Source organism: Phalangium opilio, unplaced genomic scaffold (assembly GCF_054372755.1).
Source record: "Phalangium opilio isolate 3A_F unplaced genomic scaffold, DU_Popi_V2 ptg000045l_1, whole genome shotgun sequence".
Taxonomy (NCBI): domain Eukaryota; kingdom Metazoa; phylum Arthropoda; class Arachnida; order Opiliones; family Phalangiidae; genus Phalangium; species Phalangium opilio.
The window spans coordinates 1591376-1613142 of NW_028324168.1; the positions used below are offsets into that span (position 1 = coordinate 1591376).

At 36.2% G+C, this 21767-nt stretch overlaps 1 protein-coding gene across 1 annotated transcript in view; it reads right to left on the minus strand.

The window, feature by feature from the left end:
* Nucleotides 1-21249, minus strand: part of LOC149676640 (glypican-5-like) — a 99367-nt gene extending 78118 nt beyond the window's left edge. Inside the window, exons 1-2 of the mRNA XM_089837697.1 lie at nucleotides 20584-21249; nucleotides 19104-19262 (exon numbers count right to left, since the gene is read on the minus strand). Coding sequence (XP_089693823.1) covers nucleotides 19104-19262; nucleotides 20584-20851 — 427 coding nt within the window. The 5' untranslated portion in view covers nucleotides 20852-21249. The remainder of the gene's footprint in view (nucleotides 1-19103; nucleotides 19263-20583) is intronic.
* Between the last annotated feature and the right edge of the window lie 518 nt (nucleotides 21250-21767).

The window sequence follows — 21767 nt, forward strand, 5'->3', positions numbered from 1 at the left end:
CCCAATTTTCTTTATAATTAACCTAATTTACATAAATTTTTGAGGTCAAAATTCATCAAGTCACTAATAAAAACTACAAGATTTTTTTTTTGCAAATTTGCGATCAAATTTTGACAATAAAGCTTATTTTTCTTAATAATTAAGCTAATTTGCATAAATGTTCAAGGTCAAAATTCATTACGTCACTAATAAAAACTAAAAGATTTGGAAATAAAGTTAACAGATAAATATATCCTCTTTTAATTAGAGAAACTTGACGCGCAAAAAATACCATGACTACAATAAACATTTCAAAAAAGCACTTAGGCCTTTGCAATAACAAACCAAAAATCAATTACGCATCATAGGTCAAAGTTCAAGATAGTATAAACACCAACCAAGAATGGATAGATAATAAACATAAAACTCTTCAATTAGTGAGTCTACATAAAACACGTCAAGTTAAATCACATAGCATCTCTTAATTCCAATCCTGACTAAAATAAACAAAGTAAAAAAATCTTGTTTACCATTCTTACAACGTTAATGTTTTAAAGCGCGTGTTTATTTAAACTAAGACTACTTAAAATTAAAACAAACATCTTGAAAACACTCTAGACAATAATTTATAATTAAAAATGTTTGTCCTAGATAAAACCCGAATTTTAAAGTAAGAAAGGACCGTGTAATTGTCCTCTAGAAGACAACAAACTCATTAGGCTTAAGTGCTTTCGGGTTTTAAAACACAGAAAAGATCCTAGACCTACATGGCCACTGAAAAGCGGAACGTAAAATTCAATGGAACATAATACAAGCAATATTTAAGTATTTTAAACCAAGAAGGGATATCTATTTTAGTAGGGAGAAGGTATAAGATACTTAAGTATTCGCGCGCCATAGTTCCCAGTCCCCCTTTCAAAATACAAGGGGGGGACGTAAAAGGAGGCCGGGCTATTTCGCCTCTCCTCAGTCAGAAAATACACTCAATTTTCGTCATTCGCGTCGCCGCGCTGACGTGCGTTTTCAAGAACCAATGAGATGCTGGTTGTAATTTAGAGGCGGCGATTGACTCCGGACCTACGTTTGGACTGGACATAAATAAAGCTAGAAATGTAACGAATTTACACCTTCTCCTAGTAAACTAGATATCACTTCTTGGTATTTTAAACCTAGCACGTCCTCATTGACGTCTGTTAAAAACTTTAGAAGTTGGCAACAACTCCGGAATTCCATTCTAAATTTATACTTATGTCTTCCCACGCGCCAAGCTCGACACCTCGTGCAGTGAAGAGTACGTTTTTGGCGGGTAAAAAAACGCGAGCGCGCGCGTGCTAGTATATTAACCACTGACTACGTATAGTAGATGAAACCCAGCGGGAGTTGAAACCTTTATTATTAAAAATAAAAAAAAAAAATATTTGAAAATCTTTCTAGAAAACAAAAGAGTATGGGAGCCATAAATACCACCGCCTTTCAAAGTAAGTAAGAAAGAAAAAAAATACCCAGACAGTTGTTACGCTCTCTTTGTGTCCTTGGTGCGTGCGTGTGATGGAAGGAATCACTTTCGTTTCTCTCTACCCGCTTTCTAAATATGCCATTTTAAAAAAAATTATAAAGAGGAGGTCTACAATTGGCTAGAATCCAAAGAATACACAAGAGTTTCCCCCCAAAATATTCATTCATGGGACCAGGTTTAAATTATCAACCGAAAATTGTTGGTTTCTTAAATCAGAAGAATATCAGTGTTTCACTAATACAATATTGCACAGACAAGTGTTATCGCCAGTTATTTGCGAGTGCATGATTCAACCGCTATCTACAACAGACTGAAAAGCTAGCAGTTCTGTTCGAGTCAGTGATCATTTTCAGTTCCAAACCTGATTCCTGAGATGCAGTAATAACAAATTACTGCATGGCAACCATGACTTAGAGCGGTTAAAGTTAAGAAACGGTGGAGCAAATTACTCCGAGACCCTTTAGTGGTCACTATGTAATGTAGACAATGAATTTAGAAAGTATATGAAAATATGCCAACAACTTTCCTTCACAATATTAATGTTCACTTGGAAATTCAAAAATTCGAGTTAAAAAAATAAACAAAAAAAAAAACATCTAATTTCATTTTGAATTCTTTCTGGTTTTGAAGGGACACAAAAAAAAAATTGAAACAATTTTTGGAACAACCCAAAAAAGAGAGCGGTGAAAAAAGAAAGAATTAAATAGACCATTTCATTAAAGACTTGCAGAGAAACAAAGGCACAGGAGCAGGTTCGCCATCGGTGGTTACTTCCCAGGCGCCATAGGCAACTACAGACGAGGCCAGGTTCGGAAGAAATCTTTATAAAAAAATCCTTAACTTTTCCAGCTTATCTTTGATCAAATTTTGTCAATATCCCTGACCATTTTAAGTAAGTGTTTACCAGAGCCCACTTCATGATGACACCTGGCCCATATTTATCATTGCTCGAAGCACGATTTAATACCAAACCAAGGAGTATAATACTCATTGACCAAACGAAGTCCCTAACATATCCCTGAATTTTTACGGAAAAAAATTAAATCCCTGACTTATTTCCCCATTTTCCAAATCCCTAATTTATCCAGGTTCCATACAAACCCTGAGAGCTGCCGACTGGCACTGCCTCTAGCGGTGCTTCTCGGCGCGAAGAAAATAACCCAAGGCTGAGGCGGCCCCGCCCCTATAATACAGTTTGCTTCTCCAATAGCATTACGGAAATAGTCTATAATAAAATATAGTTAGATACAAGTATCCCTGGGTCCCCCTTCCTTTTTGGATGCGGTTTTCCCAGCAAGCAATGCAGGTTGTATTGGTCTGCCAAAGACAGTCATTTTATCACCTCCTAGAAAACTAAAATAGTTTCTTCCGTGTCATCCCTGGGGTTACGAAAAGAAAAAAAATCGCTATCTTTTGAAATGATCGCTGAAAGAAAAAAAAAAGCAATTTTCTCAGCGAAAAATTCGACGCTTTTAGATTTTATTATTTACCTTAGGGGTTATATCGTAGAAAACTGCTGGGGGTTGAGGGGGGGGGGCAAACACCGACCAGGTTTTATTTTTTAGTGTCCAGAAGTGGGAATAGCCATGGATTTTATTTATAAGGGGATAGGAGGTAAACTAGGACAAAGAGCGAGGCTCTTTTCAATAGAGAAGGTCATCCAATAAAATGATAGCGATTGGTCAAAGCTAAGTCTAATTTTGCTAATCAACCAGGACTAAGTAACCAAGGGTTAAAGGGTCAACGTGGAAATGCGAAAGAAATTACGTAATTTTTATAAACGGTCATCTACCTGGTAAATTTTTGGTGACTCAAACATTTTGAGTCAAAATTTGTATCGTCTTTAGTTAAGCCGCATTAGTTTAAACTAATACAAAACTTTTTGACTCTGAGCTTCAAAATTTGTAAACTGTTTAGTAACTTAACGTCAAATTACCATTGTATAATCGGTATCTTATGGCGGTATATGGTAAATTACTGGTAGTTACAAACCGTAAATTACCATGATCGACTCGCATCTCTAGGTCAACACGATTAGTCAACCTAATTTTGTACCTCAACCAAAACCCTAAGTAACCCAAGACCAGCATCGTTAATGGGTCAACATGATTGGTCAAAATATAATATTCCCAGATAACCTTTCAAGCCTAATATCGCTAATAAACGCGAACCCTATTACAAATCCACCATGACCATAGCTTACAGGCCAATGCTGAAGCTATGTACATGAACGTGATTTTCCCCATTGAAGCTACCTACTAAAATGGGACCACCAACAAAACCAAATGGGAATTCCATATGAGTCATAACTCAAATTTAGGAATGATAGTTAGCTAGTGGCGGTACTTTCTTTGTAGTTTAGTATATGTAGAATAAACCACCACCGGCGGGAGAAACGCAGTGACAGGAGTAACAGGGGAGAGGAGAGAGAAGGGGGGAAGCCCCTGAAGGCTGCTTTGCTTGCATTGTACGACGACCCCTATATTAATCCCCATGAAACGGAATATCCCATCGAACAGGGGACCGACCATTGCTGGAAAGAGAACACGCGGGGTCGAAGGGGCACGCACCCCAAAACTCAAAACCCGTGAATAAATAATAGTCCCTAAAATCTAACAGCAAAAATGTCATAACAAACAATTTACTACGAGGTATAAAAAATATTGTCTTCAGAGGATTGGTTTTTCCCAACATGGATATGTATAAATACTAACGGATTATTGATTCCCATCTCTTATTTTCCACAAGGCATTTCCCTTAGACAGAGAAATCCCCCCTTTGAGTGTGAGAGAGGGAGAGAAATATTCTTATTTTTTCATTCTGCGCGTGTGCGAAATTTTTAAACCCACCACTCAGGACTCTCCTTTCCCCACGTGATCTAGGTATTTCCATTTCGATTTAGAGCCGTCTCACATCGGCGGGTGTAACACATTTTGTTAGCCAGCCCTTGGGAATTTAGTTGGGTATCCATAATGCGTTAGTATTTAGACATATCCATGGCCCCAATAATTTCCTTAGCCAAATATTCGCTATTCGTCGGGTTTCACCAAAAACCCTTAGCAACAAAGGCAAAATAAAAATTAAACAGAAGGTGAACGACTTCCGTACTAACAAGTATGACGTCTTAATCGATCTCTTAACTACTTTAATAGACCAATCAGTCATTTTTAATTTCTTTCAGAAATAAATAGGCCTAAGGAATAAAGAATTTTATTCTTTTGAGTTATCATCATAAAATAGTTCAAACCTGCTTTAAAATATTGTTTCCCCAAAAAAATTATACCAAAAAACTTACGATATATTTGCTTTAAAATCAAATATCAATCTTGCTTTTGGACTATAAAGTACCCGTTAATACTTTGGGGGGTTGCAAATTGGCCCTTCCGGGATGGAGTGAGTGAGAGAGAAATGAGATGAGATGTGAATTCTTCATTTTCGACAGACCGTAAGGGAACTACTAGTACAAGCATATACGAGTTGTGGGGCTCCTTTCAGAGAGAGTCCATTCACACACATATATACAAGCGTATCTTCCAGGAATTTTTAAAAGTACTTGAGCTGTTACGATTCGACAAGGTTTGGTGGAAAATAGGGTGAGCCTGCTACGGGACTACAAACACTAACCACACATATATACACACACACTACTTGTAAATTAAGAATTAATGGATTGAGGAAATTGCTCAGTCAAAAATATGTAAATTAGGTTCGCAAAAAAAAATGTTTTTATTTTTTTTCTCTTGCTCTCTTCAAATGAGGTTTTGTTCGAATTAGTTCGCATTATATTTTTTTTTAAATAATTACCAACTTTATATGAGCAAACTTAGCAATTTCGGAGTCTAGTCAAATGTGATCTCGATAAAAAAGCCAACTAAATTTTGATAAATTTGATGCTAAACTATGCGAAAATTTACGAGACTAAGTAAAAAATATAGGATATTATAGGACCTTTTTATGAAATTATAGGATAATATAGAACAGGTTCAAAAATATACAGGAATTATACCACCTTTAGGCTCCCTGATGTGGGTTATAAAAATATGGATGAACATTGTTTAAAATATCTTCCAAATTTTTTTTTACCTTTTGTACAATTGCATGCCGAGACGTTAATTAAGTGGTTATGATTACGATACTCTGAGAGATTACTCTATGGAATGTCTACTTTCTAACGGTATCTTCAATTTTAATTTATCTTCACCAGGTCAAAGGTTACGACCCCTTAAACAAACCTAGAGCCATGTCAAAATTTCCAAGCATCACACACTGAAATATTTTAAATTAAAGTTTCTCCTCTTCAGCTCTTTTCCATATTTGGTTCAGAAAAAACACTAAATAATTCATTTTCAACTAAAAAGTGGACCACTTAAACGCCACCCATTGAAAAAAAATCCCCATAGAAAAAAAAACCGGTTCAAATCTTTTAATTTCGGTATAAACCAAGTCGCTCAAACGCTAAGATAGTCAAGTGGATCATAGTGCGCTCCTAAAGTTAAAATTTTCCCACCCCTTAAGGTGAAAAATATCTCTAAGATCACCACCTACCACCACAATCTTAGAAAATTCGCCCCTAACTATCGTCAACTTAACCTGAAACTATTCCCTAATTACTTTCATAGAAGTCTATTTAAGCTTTCTAACACTGCCAATTAAAGTTGACGTTCTTAGGTTTTAACGTCTTGGGAGTTCCTGAAGAGCGCAACCTCCCAACAACACAAAGTAAAATACCGTCTTTGCAGGTAAGGTATTTATGGGACCCATTTTTGGAAGTTTTGGACCGTTTTTACAACAATGAAAATTTTCACTGCAAGTATACAACTCAATTTGAAGGTTACATTGGACAACCAACCTTGGAAGTGATCGTTTCAAATTGAAAATGCAATGGGTTTTGGTAAAGTAAACAATATTTTCAGTAGTTTAAATCAAATTGCATGCTTCGATTGATTTGACAATAAGATAACGATAAGTTTCTGGAGGTCAGAGTTCATCTCACGTAGAATTTACAACAGGTATTATACACGACTAGAATTGCTGGATAATTTTCTTTCACGTGTATTTTAGCATAAGTTTATAAGTTATGTTCCATGATAAGTTTGTCACTGGTTACAAACTGGAGCTTGTCATGAAGTGACATAGGTCATAGATTCGAGGTAAAGCGACGCCTGGTGAGACGCTCGCTGTAAGGCTTAGTACAGACTAAATAGGAAAATGGAGTGTAGTCAATTCTCGCTTGTCGTTCTCAAACTAGCTCGAGCTGTAAGTCTCTAGCATTACGAAGTATATAGAGTGTCATACTTATGGAACATATCTCGTAAACTTGTGGTTCTAGACAATCTCAGATGACCATTTGCTAACCCATACGAAGGTATAAATAGCTATCAATAAACTAACTGCATTGAAAGACTGTCCAAAAAAATTAATAACCGTACCACCAACAAAGTTTTATATTGCCATCCATAAATATAACCTGTGTGTATAGTTTTTACCAAGAATCCACTGAGACAATATTTACAAGAATATAATGACAAACGACTCGGCCTAAAACGTATACGAAGAATTCATGGCAACCCCGAGCAATAAATATGTTCTCAGATATTATATAGGTTCTTGAATAGAGATTTTAAGAGAAGGTTTTTATGGGTTTATTTGACTATAAATTCATCAATTTATGACCAAACCTTAAGGTTTTTAAATTCAATAAAAAAGGCATTAACTAAACGGTTTTTCCTAGTAAATCCTCGCGTAAAGATATTCTGATTTTATCTAAAAGGTATTTCGTGTTTATCAAGGTATTTTACGACTAGAATAAGGACATTATTTAGACCCTTAATCACGTGACATTACTCTATAAAAAGGGCGCGCAATTTCAAAATTAAAAAAGGCTTAAATAAATATTTCAATTTATTCCCAGAACACGTGAGTGACGTGACTCTAAAAAGTGCGCGCAATTCCAAAATTAATACTAAAAGCAAAAAGCTTAACGAATATTTTGATTCATTAACAGAACACGGGACTCCAGAAGACATAAAACGTTTTTGAAGTGACAATTTTTGTTTACATACCTGGGTTTGTCCCAAAAATTAAACGTCAAATAAGAGTAATGTCAAAGCTTTCCTTTAACGGTATAATTTCTACGATGTGATAAGACCGGGGCTGCTACTACCCTATATCCTATTCCCTCTCTCTTTACCATGCAAACGCGCCAATTTGACACCCAAAGCAACTACTTAATAATTTGTCTGTCAATCGAGGTTACAGCTAAATTGGGGGCCAAAATGCGTTTCAGTAGCTGACGTTAAAAATAGATATCCAAGGAGCAGCCAGCAGCTAGTGTACAAGATTTTACGCGTTATTATCGCTCTCATTATGCGCTATTGGTCGGAGAGATGAAACAGGGGGTTGGTTGGTTGGTTTATAATACAAACCTCCAATGTCATTTCAATCAAAATTACCGATTTAGTCGCCTCGCCATTTATTGATTGTTCACGCCATGGCGTTGGGATCAAGATAACGCCTATAGATGGCCAAGGCCTAGCTAGCTAGCTATACTGTTTCCCCCTACCTCCATTAATTAGGCTTAACGGTTCCCAATACGACAACGACGACTACGACAATCAAGCAGACGTCACGGACAAAGCTAGTTCGGGCCGCCGGCGTACATCCTAATAAATCTCACAATGTTTATTTCATTTGACAATGATACACCGACCGCTTAAAAATATTACTAAGCCTAATGTTGTGCTTAGATTGATTTTAAGTTGTTAAGCCTAACTACTGGTTTTGATCTATTTTACTTTGAAAACCTTAAGCCTAATTCAGTGCATCAATGGACGTCACTTCCTCGATATTAAGCCTAATTTTAAAGTTACCTAAGCCTAATCAAACATTTCGTTATTATTTAATGTAAACCCACAAGTCTAATCCTATAGTTACATATTAAACCTAACTACTACTTGTTTTGATCTATTTTATTTTGAAAACTTTAATCCTAACTGCACGTTTTCGTGGACTTCCTAAGCCTAATTTGAAAGTTACTTAAGCCTAAGCCTACATTCCGTTTTATCTAAAGTTGTTAAACCACAGGCCTACCCCCTAAGCCTAACACAGTAGCTACAAGTTGACTTTTTTAAGCCTAATTCCCTGTTTACTTCGCTATCTAACTTACTTAAAAAAATCACCAACCAACCTTTTTCTAACTCGAGAGATTAACACCGAATTTCTTCTCCCCCTAAATCTCTGAAAAACGAGTCCCTTTAAATTTTGATTAGAAAAAAAAAAAAATTGTCAGAAACGTGAAGCCTTGGCTTGGTGGTGGTGGTTTGTGTTAGGGTTAAACGTCCTAAAGTAACCTTCATTTCTATTAACAATTTTTGGGCAGCGCCAAAATACCGGTCTTTTTATTCGTATATACATTTAAAAATAAAATAAAAACTGTTTTTGTAAAGGGGCTATGAAGTAGAGTAGAAGATAAGCGTTATTTTTAATTGATTAAGGGCGCTAAACCAAGAAGCGATATCTAGTTTATTAGGGAGAAGGTATAAGATGCCTAAGTATTCGCGCGCCATAGTCCTAGTCCCAGTTTCAAAATACAAGGGGGGGACGTAAAAGTAGGCCGGGCTATTTCGCCTTTTTTTTTACTTCATAGTTCCTTTAAAAAGACGTCGAAACTTTTAAGCTAGCTAATAAATGAAGCTGACTACTTTATCAGAGAATGTTTGGTTGAAACTTGATTATTTTACTGTTTTTTTTATTTTTATTTTATTAGTTTTTAACTTTTTAACCCATGGCTCAGTTGGGAAAATTCTTCTTATTTTTATTTTAAATCCTTGAAAAACAGATTTGGATTTAAGCCTAAATTTACGTTGACTAAAATATCTGGGCGTTTTTACCTTAAAGTTACTTGTCAGTTATAATTTAATTGAAATTTAAAACTGCATGTATCAAAATTTAACTCGATCCACTGATAATAACGTAAAATGTTTAAAACATTACCCCAAATTGCAACTAAAACACAAGACTTCTTTCCCAACTACTAGATAGTGTGTTGCCAGCCCCAAAAATATAGGATTTTATAGGACCTTTCGTGAAATTATAGGATAATACAGGACAGGTTAAAAAAATTAAGGATTTTATAGGACCTTTCGTGAACTTATAGAATAATAATATAGGACAGGTTAAAAAATGAAGGATTTTATAGGTATTATAGGACCGCTGGGCTAGCACAAAATATGAAGACTAAAAAAATAGAACTACCATATTTCATAATCTTTGCCCCCTTTTCTGGTGAAATTTGTTTCAGTGGTTAAAAATACGTAAAGAATAATATGTCAGGTTTTCATTTTCTTCTGGACAACAATAACTGTCTTCTAACTGTTACCGCGTATAGTAGAAAAGATTTATTTGACAGTGGGATTTGGCAGTGTTTTTAAACGGGGGTGTAATCTCATCTGTCCATTTTTGGTGGTTTGGGGTTGTTGGTGCTTAGAGTTTTAGAGAAAACCCTAGAAGATTTTTTTTGGCGGGTCTTTCTTGTTGACCTCAAATATTTACAACGCGTGCGCGTTTCTCAGTCGATGACCCTGGGCACCCGCCCCACTTTTCAAAAGACCCGAACCAGGCTTTTTCCGCTCTCGGATAAGCTAGCTTTCCGTCGGATTCATTTTATATATCTGGTTTTATAAAAGAGTCAAAAAGGTTTTTAGAATCAGAAATTCTTTTTATTATTATTATTATTTTTTTTTAGTTTGAAGTCAAGCTATGGGGTTTTAAACGATTTTCGTTATTTATTACGAGCCATTTACTACAACAAACAGGGCGGGGAAAACCGTAATTTTGTTTATAAAACATATAATTTATAAATTTGTATAAATAATTCTTATTTATTTATTATACAGGGTGTTTCTAATAAGTCTGCCATAAATTAAGAGGGATGTTCTTTGAGTGATTTTGAGTCGAAAATGTAACTTCTATCTCCATTTTGTTGGGACACTGTTTTCGAGTTATGATTTTAAGAGTGTTTTAGGGATGACCCCTTAATTAAATTAGAAATCATTGTCTTTCAGTTACTAATTAAATTTAAGGGGTTATCCGTAAAATACTCTGGATGCAATCATAATTCGAAAACAGTGTCCCTTGTGGCAAACTAAATGGAGATAGAAGTTACATTTACGACTCAAAAATCGATTTCCCAAAGAACATCCCCTTCATTTATGCCAGACTTATCAGAAACACCCTGTATATTTGCATGCCGGGAAGTTACCACGAGTCTTACGAAACCTAGTGAAACTACTCTATGGAATACGCGCTTTTTAATGGTATCATTAATTTTAATCTATCTACATTAGTTAGTTCAAAAGATACGCCCACATAAAAATTAAAGCTTTGAAATTAAACGTAACTAAATAAAAACATTTCCAAATATCAATTTTAAATACTTCCTTAGATTAAGAAAACCGGCGTATATTAAAAACACCATCACCTAAAGACAATAATTACCATAATTAAAAACTCTTAATTACTCTTTTAAAAAGGTCAAATATTCGAGGCTAAAAATTTTAATTGAAAAAAAAAAACTAAATATATACCGTCGGTGAAATACAATTTTTCCCATGCTCTAGTATATAATCAAGAAGCGATATCTAGTTTATTAGGGAGAAGGTATAAGATGCCAAAGTATTCGAGCGCCATAGTCCCAGTCCCCCTTTCAAAATACAAGGGGGAAGTAAAAGGAGGCCGGGCTATTTCGCCTCTCCTCACGCGGAAAATACGTAATTTTCGTCATTCGCGTCGCGCTGTCGTGAGTTTGCAAGAACCAATGAGATGCTGGTTGTAATTTATAGGCAGGGATTAACTCCGGACCTACTATTCGTTTGGACTGGAGATAAAGCTGGAAATGTGGGGAATTTATAACATCTCCCTAATAAACTAGATATCACTTCTTGATATAATTCAATATTTCAGGGCTAATAACAGCAAACGATAATTAAAATAAGGCTTCAATGTTTATAGAGGTAACATTCCAAAAATGAATAATTATCACCCCTAGCGTTAGGCAAAACTTTAATAAAAATTTTGAATATATCGATTAAAAACATTTAAAAAAAAAGAAAATTAAAAAAGGTGTAGTGCCAAAAACGATTTTTGATAGAATTAGAATCCGGTTCTTCTAAACGAACTTCACAGACGAAAATAAAATAATAAAAAAAAAGAACTATTTCAAGAGAAGTAGTCTACAGGTCCTGTTTTTTTGGGCTAAAATATTCGCCCGGTCCAAGTCACGATTTAACCATTACAAAAATTGCCAAAGTAAAAAAAAAAAAAAAAAAAAAAAAATCCAGGAGATAATACCAAAAAATCCGATTTTCTAGATTGTAATAATAATTTTAGCGTAATATTTCAGAAGCTAAATAAATTCCTTCTAACACTTATTTTATAAATATTAATTTCTTTTTAGATTAATAAACCGATTAATTTAACAATTTAAGTAAGAGATTCTGGAACAATAATATTCATCGCATATCCGTGTGCCAAATTTCCTACGTAATATAACCACCATAACGCGTTAAACGAACTTTAGCATTTCAGGAATTTCCCAATCACTTAGTAGGTGGAAGTAATTTAAAACTATTTCTCAATCCATCCTGTTTTAGTCACGTGACATAAAGAAAATAAGGCGCGCGAGAATTTCCCGCCAAATAAAAAATTTTCTATCGTTAAGTTGTTAAAATATAAGCACGTGGGTAAGTTATGGTTAGTTTTAGCGCCTGATTTTAGGCGGGAAATGAATATAACTATAGATGTTCTAATAAGAAGCACGTGATTAAGTTATGGATATTTTTAGCGCCTGATTTTAGGCGGGAAATTAAGCTGACTAGTTCAGTTGTTTTAACGAAAAGCACGTGGATATGGATATGTTTAGCGCGAGATTTTAGGCGGGAAATTAAGCTGACTAGTTCAGTTGTTTTAACGAAAAGCACGTGGATATGGATATGTTTAGCGCGAGATTTTAGGCGGGAAATTAAGCTTACTAGTCATAATAAAAAGCACGTGGACATGGATGGATATTTGGCGCGAAACCTTTAGGCGGGAAATTAAGCTTACTGTAGTTGTTTTTATGAAAAGCACGTGGTTATGGATATTTGGCGCGAGATTTAAGGCGGAAAATTAAGTTTTAAAGACTGAATGATCCTACTCACCTCATTATTAAATTATTCCCAGAAGCTAAAACACGAGTTTTAATTAAAAAAATCTAACAAAGACGACATTAAATTAAAGAAGGGACATAAAAACTTTCGTTTATCACTGGAAGCTACAACTCCAGATTAAAAAGAGAGGGGGGGAGGAAGGAATCCCATTTTAATTACCAACTCCACGCTAACCTAATTTTTTTATTATCTAATTGAGCCATTTCCTGTATTTAAGGAAGAAGATCGAGATACAATGTTTCTCGTTTAATGTCTAGAGTTAATGATAATTAGGCGTTATGAGGATCGACAAATTTCTAATTAATTATAGGGGCGCTGAGATTAAATTCTACATTGTAATTACGGAAAAATTTGACAAAACGCTTTCTTTTTTTAATAATAATAACCCCGCAAGTTGCCAAGTTTTCTTGCGTATTATTTCAATTTGTAACACCCGTATTTGGCTCCCCTCCCCAAGCAATATAAAAGTATCGAAAAGGTATTTTTCCTACTGAAAAATACCTCTTAGTCATCTCAAGAGAGATGCCCCAAAAAACCCACGGGTCCCGCGCTTTGCGCGCTGACCACGTGATGGAAAGTTTTTTCGCCTATCATCCCAAAACCCCTTTTGTCCGCGAGAGGCGTTAAGCCGGGGTTGAGGGAGAGGAAAAGACAGTTCTAACCAAGAGATGGTTGAGAGAGGTTAAAAGGTTTTTCTTTGACTAAATTCATGTAAATAAACTTATGTTTTTTTTTATATCCTCAACGTGCGGTTGGACTCAATTATTTTGTAGTTCTAAGGCAAATAACCCCCTCGCGCTGCTCAATACGCGATTGCCCGCTACAAATATGGTGGAGGCGCCGGGCAGCTTTCATTAAACGTTTAAGTTAGTCATTAAAAGTAAATTCAAAGTAAAACGATTTACGTACAAACTACCAAACGAATGCTGCACCCAAGAAATACTACGCTGACCAAAAAGACTAAAAACTCTTGGAGGAACTAAGAAAACGAGAATAATCAACAAAGGAACAACGGGAGCCAACTGGACCCTTTTCCCGCCGAAAAACCTAACCCTCGTGGACCGCCGCTGCTGAAGACAAAGGATTCCGCCCGATTTTTTTTTCAAGACCATAAGCCGTACACGATATCTCCGTAACCCGTAAGGACCGGAAGACTACATCGTAACGCCTCTTGGAAACTACGAGCGCCAACCAGCAACGAAGCTAAAACCACGCCGGAAAGAAGAAAGCATCATAATCCCCAAAAAGAACTGATAACGTACCAGTAAGAAAATTTACAATTACCACTAATTTAATTTTGTCGGTGTAAAATTTTAAAAAACTCACTGAGGACAGTTTTATTTGTATTTGATGCTATATCATTTTCGAAGACGATTATATTTTGTTTAAGTTCTGTCTTTATAATTAACTGTCGCGTAAAGAAAGGCTCAGCCCTTTATTTTTTTAATACCTGTTAACAATGGCAGATGAAAATTCCAGTAGTAGTGACGGCGAAGAAATGGCCCCTTTGTTAGTTAAAAAGCAAATTAAAGGCATAAATGCTACTCTTAAATTACTGATGGAGAGTCAGAAACAAAGTCAGGCATTAATTCAACAATTCTTAGCCAAGGGACTCGCTAATCCCCAACCTGGAAACACCCCTAGATCTAGCTCTGATTCGACGGAGATCTATGCCCGCTACAAATACGGACCTGATGGGTCCCCTTCCAAAAAGCTCTAAGCGAAATACGTTTCTTTTAGTCTTCGTAGACAATTTTTCGAAATACGTGGAACTGTTTCCTCTCCGCGTTGGGACCTCTGTCTCAATAGCTCGCAAAATGACAGACGAGGTGTTCACACGCTATGGGGTTCCACGTAGACTAATCGTTGACAATGGAAGTCAGTTTAATTCGAAATATTTTAAGACAGTTTGTACCGATTGGGGCGTTAAGATTAGCAATACCACAACCTATCACCCCCAATCCAATCCGACGGAGAGAGAAAATAGAACTATTAAGCCTATGCTTGCAACCTACGTCGAAGACCAACATCAGAAGTGGGATGAAAATTTACCCCTTCTCGCCATGGCGATGCGTTCCGCCATGAACACCACAACGGGCCTAAGCCCTTATTTTATGTTAACTGGGAGGGATATGAAACTTCCCTTGCAAAGAGTGTTAGAAAAGGATGGGTCAGCTGAACCAGAAAGCTTAGCTCATTACGTCGAGGAGCTTGTTAGTCGCTCCGGCATGATCGGTGACGTTGTCCTGGCCGCTCGAGCTACAGCCCACGATAAACAAAAGGCTTTATACGATGCCAAACACGTGCCCGTTTCATATGACATTGGTGACCTTGTACTCCTAAAAACTCACCCCTTGTCTAACAAAGACGATAGAATTGCTAAAAAGCTGTGTCCACGCTTTGACGGCCCATACGAAATTGAGGGACAATCGTCCGACGTTAATTACTCTCTGATTGATAGGAGAGGTAGCAAAGTAGTTAAATTAGGAACCCATCACGTAACAAACCTAAAACGCTATGACGCCAGAACGTCCGACCTCTTGCAAACAGTCCCTCCTGATTCGAACCTTACGGACGTTTCTACCGATGACACCCTAAATTCCCCAGCTAACACTACCTGTAAAACTAAATCTACTAGTAAAACTAAGGCTGATATTCAAACTAAAACCACTAGAGATAAAACCCCTTCCCACGCACCCGTTGGTACGGGTAGGCCACGTCGCGTTACAAACCCAATCAAAAGATACCCGAATTGAAATTTCTCGCCTTGCTCGGTCGTAATGTTTTTTGTTTTGTTTTGTTTGTTTAAATTTTTGTCGCGAAGTGTTTTATTAGTGTTCACTATTGTTAAAATTTCTCAAATCGCCCAATAGTGTGTCGTTGTTTTAATCATTTGTTTTCGTTTTGTTTTGTCGGTTTATGATAACGCCTTGTTAATCTACTTTTAATCGGCTTGGCTAATGTATAGTTTTTAAGTTATTACACCTTGCTTATCCTCTGTATAACCAAGCTTGGTGGGGGGGTATTGTAACACCCGTATTTGGCTCCCCTCCCCAAGCAATATAAAAGTATCGAAAAGGTATTTTTCCTACTGAAAAATACCTCTTAGTCATCTCAAGAGAGATGCCCCAAAAAACCCACGGGTCCCGCGCTTTGCGCGCTGACCACGTGATGGAAAGTTTTTTCGCCTATCATCCCAAAACCCCTTTTGTCCGCGAGAGGCGTTAAGCCGGGGTTGAGGGAGAGGAAAAGACAGTTCTAACCAAGAGATGGTTGAGAGAGGTTAAAAGGTTTTTCTTTGACTAAATTCATGTAAATAAACTTATGTTTTTTTTTATATCCTCAACGTGCGGTTGGACTCAATTATTTTGTAGTTCTAAGGCAAATAACCCCCTCGCGCTGCTCAATACGCGATTGCCCGCTACAAATTTACGTTAAATTTTTCCAAGTTTTACCTAAAATTGATAGTATATTTATTATCATAAGTTTATAAGATATGTTCCTTCCATAAGTATGACACTACCTATACTTCGTAATACTAGAGACTTAAAGCTCGAGCTAGTTCTAGCAGAACGACAAGCGAGAATTGAATGGCTACTACACTCGGTGGTTAATTTTGCAGTCTATCTATACCTATTAAGTCTGCATTACTAAGCCTTTGACAGCGCCTCACCAGGCGTCGCTTTACCTCGAATCTATGACCTTCTTCAATCACTTCATGACAAGCTCCAGTTTGTAACTAGAGATTAACAAGCTTATGGTAAACATATCTTACGAACTTATGTTGTTATGTAAAGAAGTCGACTCATAACTATTAATTTTTAAAACGCTGTAACGTTAAACGTTGCAATTTCCCTAAACCCAAGAAATTCCCTGATATTTCCAGGTTTTCCCAGACGGCTGTTTAATTATCGACAATCAATTTATGGGGTCTGCGAGCGAGCAACCGTTCAACCACAACAAATTTAGTTTCAAGTGATCCGCCCCCAAATAAAGCCCCCCAAAGTAGTAGCGAGAAGCGATATCTAGTTTACTAGGGAGAAGGTATAAATTAGCCACATTTCTAGCTTCCAACGTAGGTCCGGAGTTTATCCCCGTCTCTAAATCACAACCAGAATCTCATTGGTTCTTGAAAACGCACGTCAGAGCGACGCCAATGACGAAAATTACGTATTTTCCGACTGAGGAGAGGCGAAATAGCCCGGCCTCCTTTTACGTCCCCCCTTGTATTTTGAAAGGGGGATTGGGACTATGGCGCGCAAATACTTATGCATCTTATAACTTCTCCCTAGTAAACTAGATATCGCTTCTTGGTAGTAGTGACGAACCAAAATAGGAAGTTTAGGAGAAACCAGAAATTTTAGATTCTCAAATTTATCGAGTACTTAGAACTTGGGGTACTTGATAAATATTGGCGTTTTTGCTCTTGACTTATGGGCCGACGCGAATTCGAAATTTCTGTCTGTCTGATTTTTACAATGAAATGGCAGTCTGGCTGGGCAAGAAACAAAGCTCGATTGTATAAGGGAGTCAGACTCTGAACCCATGAACTATCAACGTTTTTGTCTTAATCAGCGAATAGATAAATTTTTATCAAGCCAAGCAAACTCTGCGGGGGATATTGTCAGGAATGTCAGGAGTATTGGCACCCCGTAATAATTTCCCCATAGAGTATAAGGCAGTCGAAGGCGAGGCACTGCCATTGTTTATAAAAACGCTACCGAATTCATTCATACCTAAAACAACAACTTTTCATTTATTATTAATTTGTGCGAGACAATAACACTAGAATAAATCTAACCCCCCACTGATAAATATTGTTTATCTTTAAAAATATCTAATTTCCCAGGGTTTCTTCTGGGCTTCTACGCGCAATGTTTTTTTTTTAATTAAAATTCCTTAATATTATTTTTATCTATGCCTTAATTTATAACGAGATCGTAAGCCTAATTAATGTTGAAATTCCTTGGTCATGATTTAAAAAAAAAAAACGGCCCAAGCCTTGGTAATGATTTAAAAAAACTGACTAAACTAAACTTTGGTCATCATTTAAAAAGCCTCCTAAGCCTTTGCCATCATTAAAAAAACCCCCACCTAAGCCTTGGTCATCATTAAAAAAACCCCCACCTAAGCCTTGGTCATCATTAAAAAAACCCCCAAGCCTTGGTCATCATTTAAAAAAACGCCCAAGCCTTGGTCATCATTTAAAAAAACGCCCAAGCCTTGGTCATCATTTAAAAAAACGCCCAAGCCTTGGTCATCATTTAAAAAAACGCCCAAGCCTTGGTCATCATTTAAAAAAACGCCCAAGCCTTGGTCATCATTTAAAAAACCGCCCAAGCCTTTGTCATCATTTAAAAAACCGCCAAAACCTTTGTCATCATTTAAAAAACCGCCAAAACCTTTGTCATCATTTAAAAAACCGCCAAAACCTTTGTCATCATTTAAAAAACCGCCAAAACCTTGGTCATCATTTAAAAAACCGCCAAAACCTTGGTCATCATTTAAAAAAAAAACGCCCAAGCCTTGGTCGTCATTTAAAAAAACCGCCTAAGCCTTGGTAACAATTTAAAAAACAACCTAAGCCTTTGTTAACATTACGCTAAGTCTAACACAAATTCCTTCAGTAAACTTGGGAGCTTGTTTCCCTAAGCCTTAAGCATCATTTTAAATTAAAGTTTGTTAACAAGATACTAAGCTTAAATATTATACAATTGACATAGAAGAAGGTTCAGGAAACTATATACCCATCCTAAGGAATTTTTGAGGTTACTGCCATAAGATACCAGATTAAAATCAAAAGTGAATCATTTTTCCCCCAAAAAAATATTCTTAGGTAGAGGTGGTCCAATGGCATATAAGTACAAGAAGAAATATGTAGAAGCATATCGAGGAGGAGGCCCCAGGGCCACAGGGGCAAAAATGACAACGTATATATGAAAAATACAAGAAACCCCTCCCAATAAATTGAGCCTAAAAATTATTTCATTTCAAAGAATAAATTGGGTCGTGTAGAATTGGGGTTAATATTCAATACATGGAACCGTAATAAATTATACCTCCATTTAGATATCGATTTAAAGTTCAAAATATTTCGTATTAATATTTTGGGAGCATTTATTTTTTCAAGGTAAGTGTATAGTGAGTGTAAAGGCGGGGAATATGGGATTGTAACATCACGGAATTTCTATTTAACTTTGGTGCAAACTAAAGTCGAAATTGTTGAAGGATTAATAATTTCTACCTTTTTTTGTATCAAGGTAAGCGTATAGCTAGTGTTAAATTTGTTATTGTCGTAGCCTCGTAGGGAGGAACCATAAAATTTATATTTTACTTTGATGCAATGTAAAAATGATGTATATAACACCAGAATTAAATAATAAAAAATAAATAAATAAACTTACTGCGAAATTTCGTGGCACTAGTTGCTACGAGTGTTTTCAAATACGAGCTGGCTGTTTGTATCATTGAAGCCAAGTCCTTTTTGACGGCTTCGCTGTATTTCTCTTCCATTTTGGGGTTACAGCATGATAAAGTTGACGGACACAGTTCATTGGATTCACCTGTAGAGTATCAAAAAATGTTTGATTTAACTCTGTCAAACAATTTCAGCTGCATTTTATTTTATTGGGCGGGGGGGGGGGTGTTAAAAGATAATGGCGCTAAATTTTTACATCAGAACCACGTGGCGTAATTGAAAATAGTTTCACCTTTTCTTCACGAGCCATAAAGGTCACGTGATTAAAGGTACGTCTTTTCAAGCGGGGATGGAATGTAATGTTACAGGTTTAAGTCGAAAGTTCGAGGTAGGAAAATTCGGGTTGTGTGAATAAAAAATAGGCCAAAAATAGGTCTCAATGTAAGCTAGTTAAAAGGGTGTAGAATTAATAATTAGTTTCCAAATTTGTTCCTAAATACATTAATTCAATTAAAATCAATCTAACGTTTCTAAGGGAGGATATTTCTTTGGTTCAATAAAATTAACATTTAATTTGCTTAACATACGTAATGGTAAAATTAGCATTAATTAATAATAATAATAATAATAATAATAATAATAATAATAATAATAGTAATGATAAATTGCATATATTTTTTATTTTGAGACCGTTATGGGTGCAATATTTTTCGTTACAAAAGCATGTTAAGCTTCCTTATCTATTACGATTTCAAGTGGCCTACTTAACACTAACAGAGCTTCACTATTCGCGCCTTTTTTTCTCCCATAAAACGAAGCGATAGATAAAAATCAGCTGGACGGTGGTGGGGTAGTGTAGTGGGGGTTTGCTTTCATACAATAATTGTTATCTCTAGGGCCCCTAAAAAATTATTATTCTCTTCCAACGGTTTGTAATATTCCATATCTAATAAAATGTTTTTCTTTTCTTCTTTGTGAATGAACAGTTTTATGTTTTTTTTTTCTTGAATATATTGCAATAATTTCGCCCCTAAATTACTAAGTGTTAAGCCTAACTGTATGAGAACGTAAAAATGGGCCATGGTTATATACTGACTGACAGAATGTCCTTTGTAAAAATTCGATTTGGTTTTTGAAATTTCGTAATATTCCCAAGCGTTTAAGACTTTATTTTCCCGTGTGGAAGTGTTTACTAGTTTCTTTCATACCAGGAAAAGAAGTTCAATATTAAACCATGATGTAATTTTTGTTCCAAACTTAACTATGATTAACTAAATTTCGCGAAATAACCAATGGCAAAGTCATAATTTCAAGACTTGAGAAAAATAATTGTACATCGGAATTACCATACTAAGCCGTTTGACCTTTAAAGTCTATAAATTTCGACTTGAATTACCTGACTTAAGATAGCTTGATAGGTAGCTTTAATTACGGTTGCAGTTAGGTCAGAAATGAAGGATATTTACCATTAATTTGGGAACTTGGCACCAACTGCGCAGAACCGATTTGTTTCATAGCAAATATTTGCCTAACCTCGTGGCAGGACACTGACGGCGAGCCTTGGTTCGAAACCTGAGTCTTTTCGGTGGTCGAAAAACTTCTGTCCGTCGAGTTGCCCGACATCGATTCTACAGGACCAGCCGTAACTCCGGCGAGAAACGCGGCACAAAACCAACACAACATCGCCACCGTAAAACATCCCGAATTTCTACCGAAATAAGCGGTTGGCTTCATCGTTTTTTTTTTTTTCGATGAAATTTCAGTTTTAAATTAACGAGAAAAATCCTCAGGGGTCACGAGGTCAAAGCTATTCCGTAATAACTCCCGCCAATTTTTCACTTAAACATTTTCCATGCACCAAACGATAAGCCTTGGCTTTCAAACGTGCCGACAGGTTCAGAGCGAGGTTAATCCAATGGTATTTAGAAGAATTATATCTTTTTCGCAGCAAATTATTTTCGGTATTATTAACGATTTCGACCGCGCGTTAAGCCTAATACGAAAGTACGCACCGTTTTCGGCGACTACCAAAGTCGAACTAGATTTGGGAGTAAGAGGCGATTTCCTCACGTCACAAACGCGGTTTTCTCTCGCGCCGGTTGAACCCCTTCTACTGCCCTTCCCCCACTATCGTGTTGCATCCGACGGCCGCTAGGGTCTGGGATTTTCTTTGGTGTCATGTTGTTGGCCGGTTCTATAAAATAGACCAAAAATAAGAAACCTATTAAATAATTGTTTTTCGACTTTTTGTTCAATACTATATACTGGGATTCCCATTTTATAATTCCTTTTCCCTAATTTTTGGATTAGAGTCGTCCGGAATGCACAATGACCAAATTTTCTTCTCTTAGGGATAATTACATGGAAGTTTAATTAATGGCTTTTCCCTGTGCTGCTTTAATTACAATCTACTAGTAATGGTTGAATAATATAATTTCTTAAGACTAAATAAAACATTAATTAACTTAGAGATCTCAAAATCATTTACATTTTGAATAAAAATTATTACGAAATCTCTTAAGAATTTTCAGTCACAACTAAGCCGCGCCACTAAGTCTATTTTTGGCCTATTTCATTTGTTACCGACGTATTCGCCATCTGTAACGAAAATCAATAACTAAGCATTTCAGGAAGTTAAGCCTATTTTGAA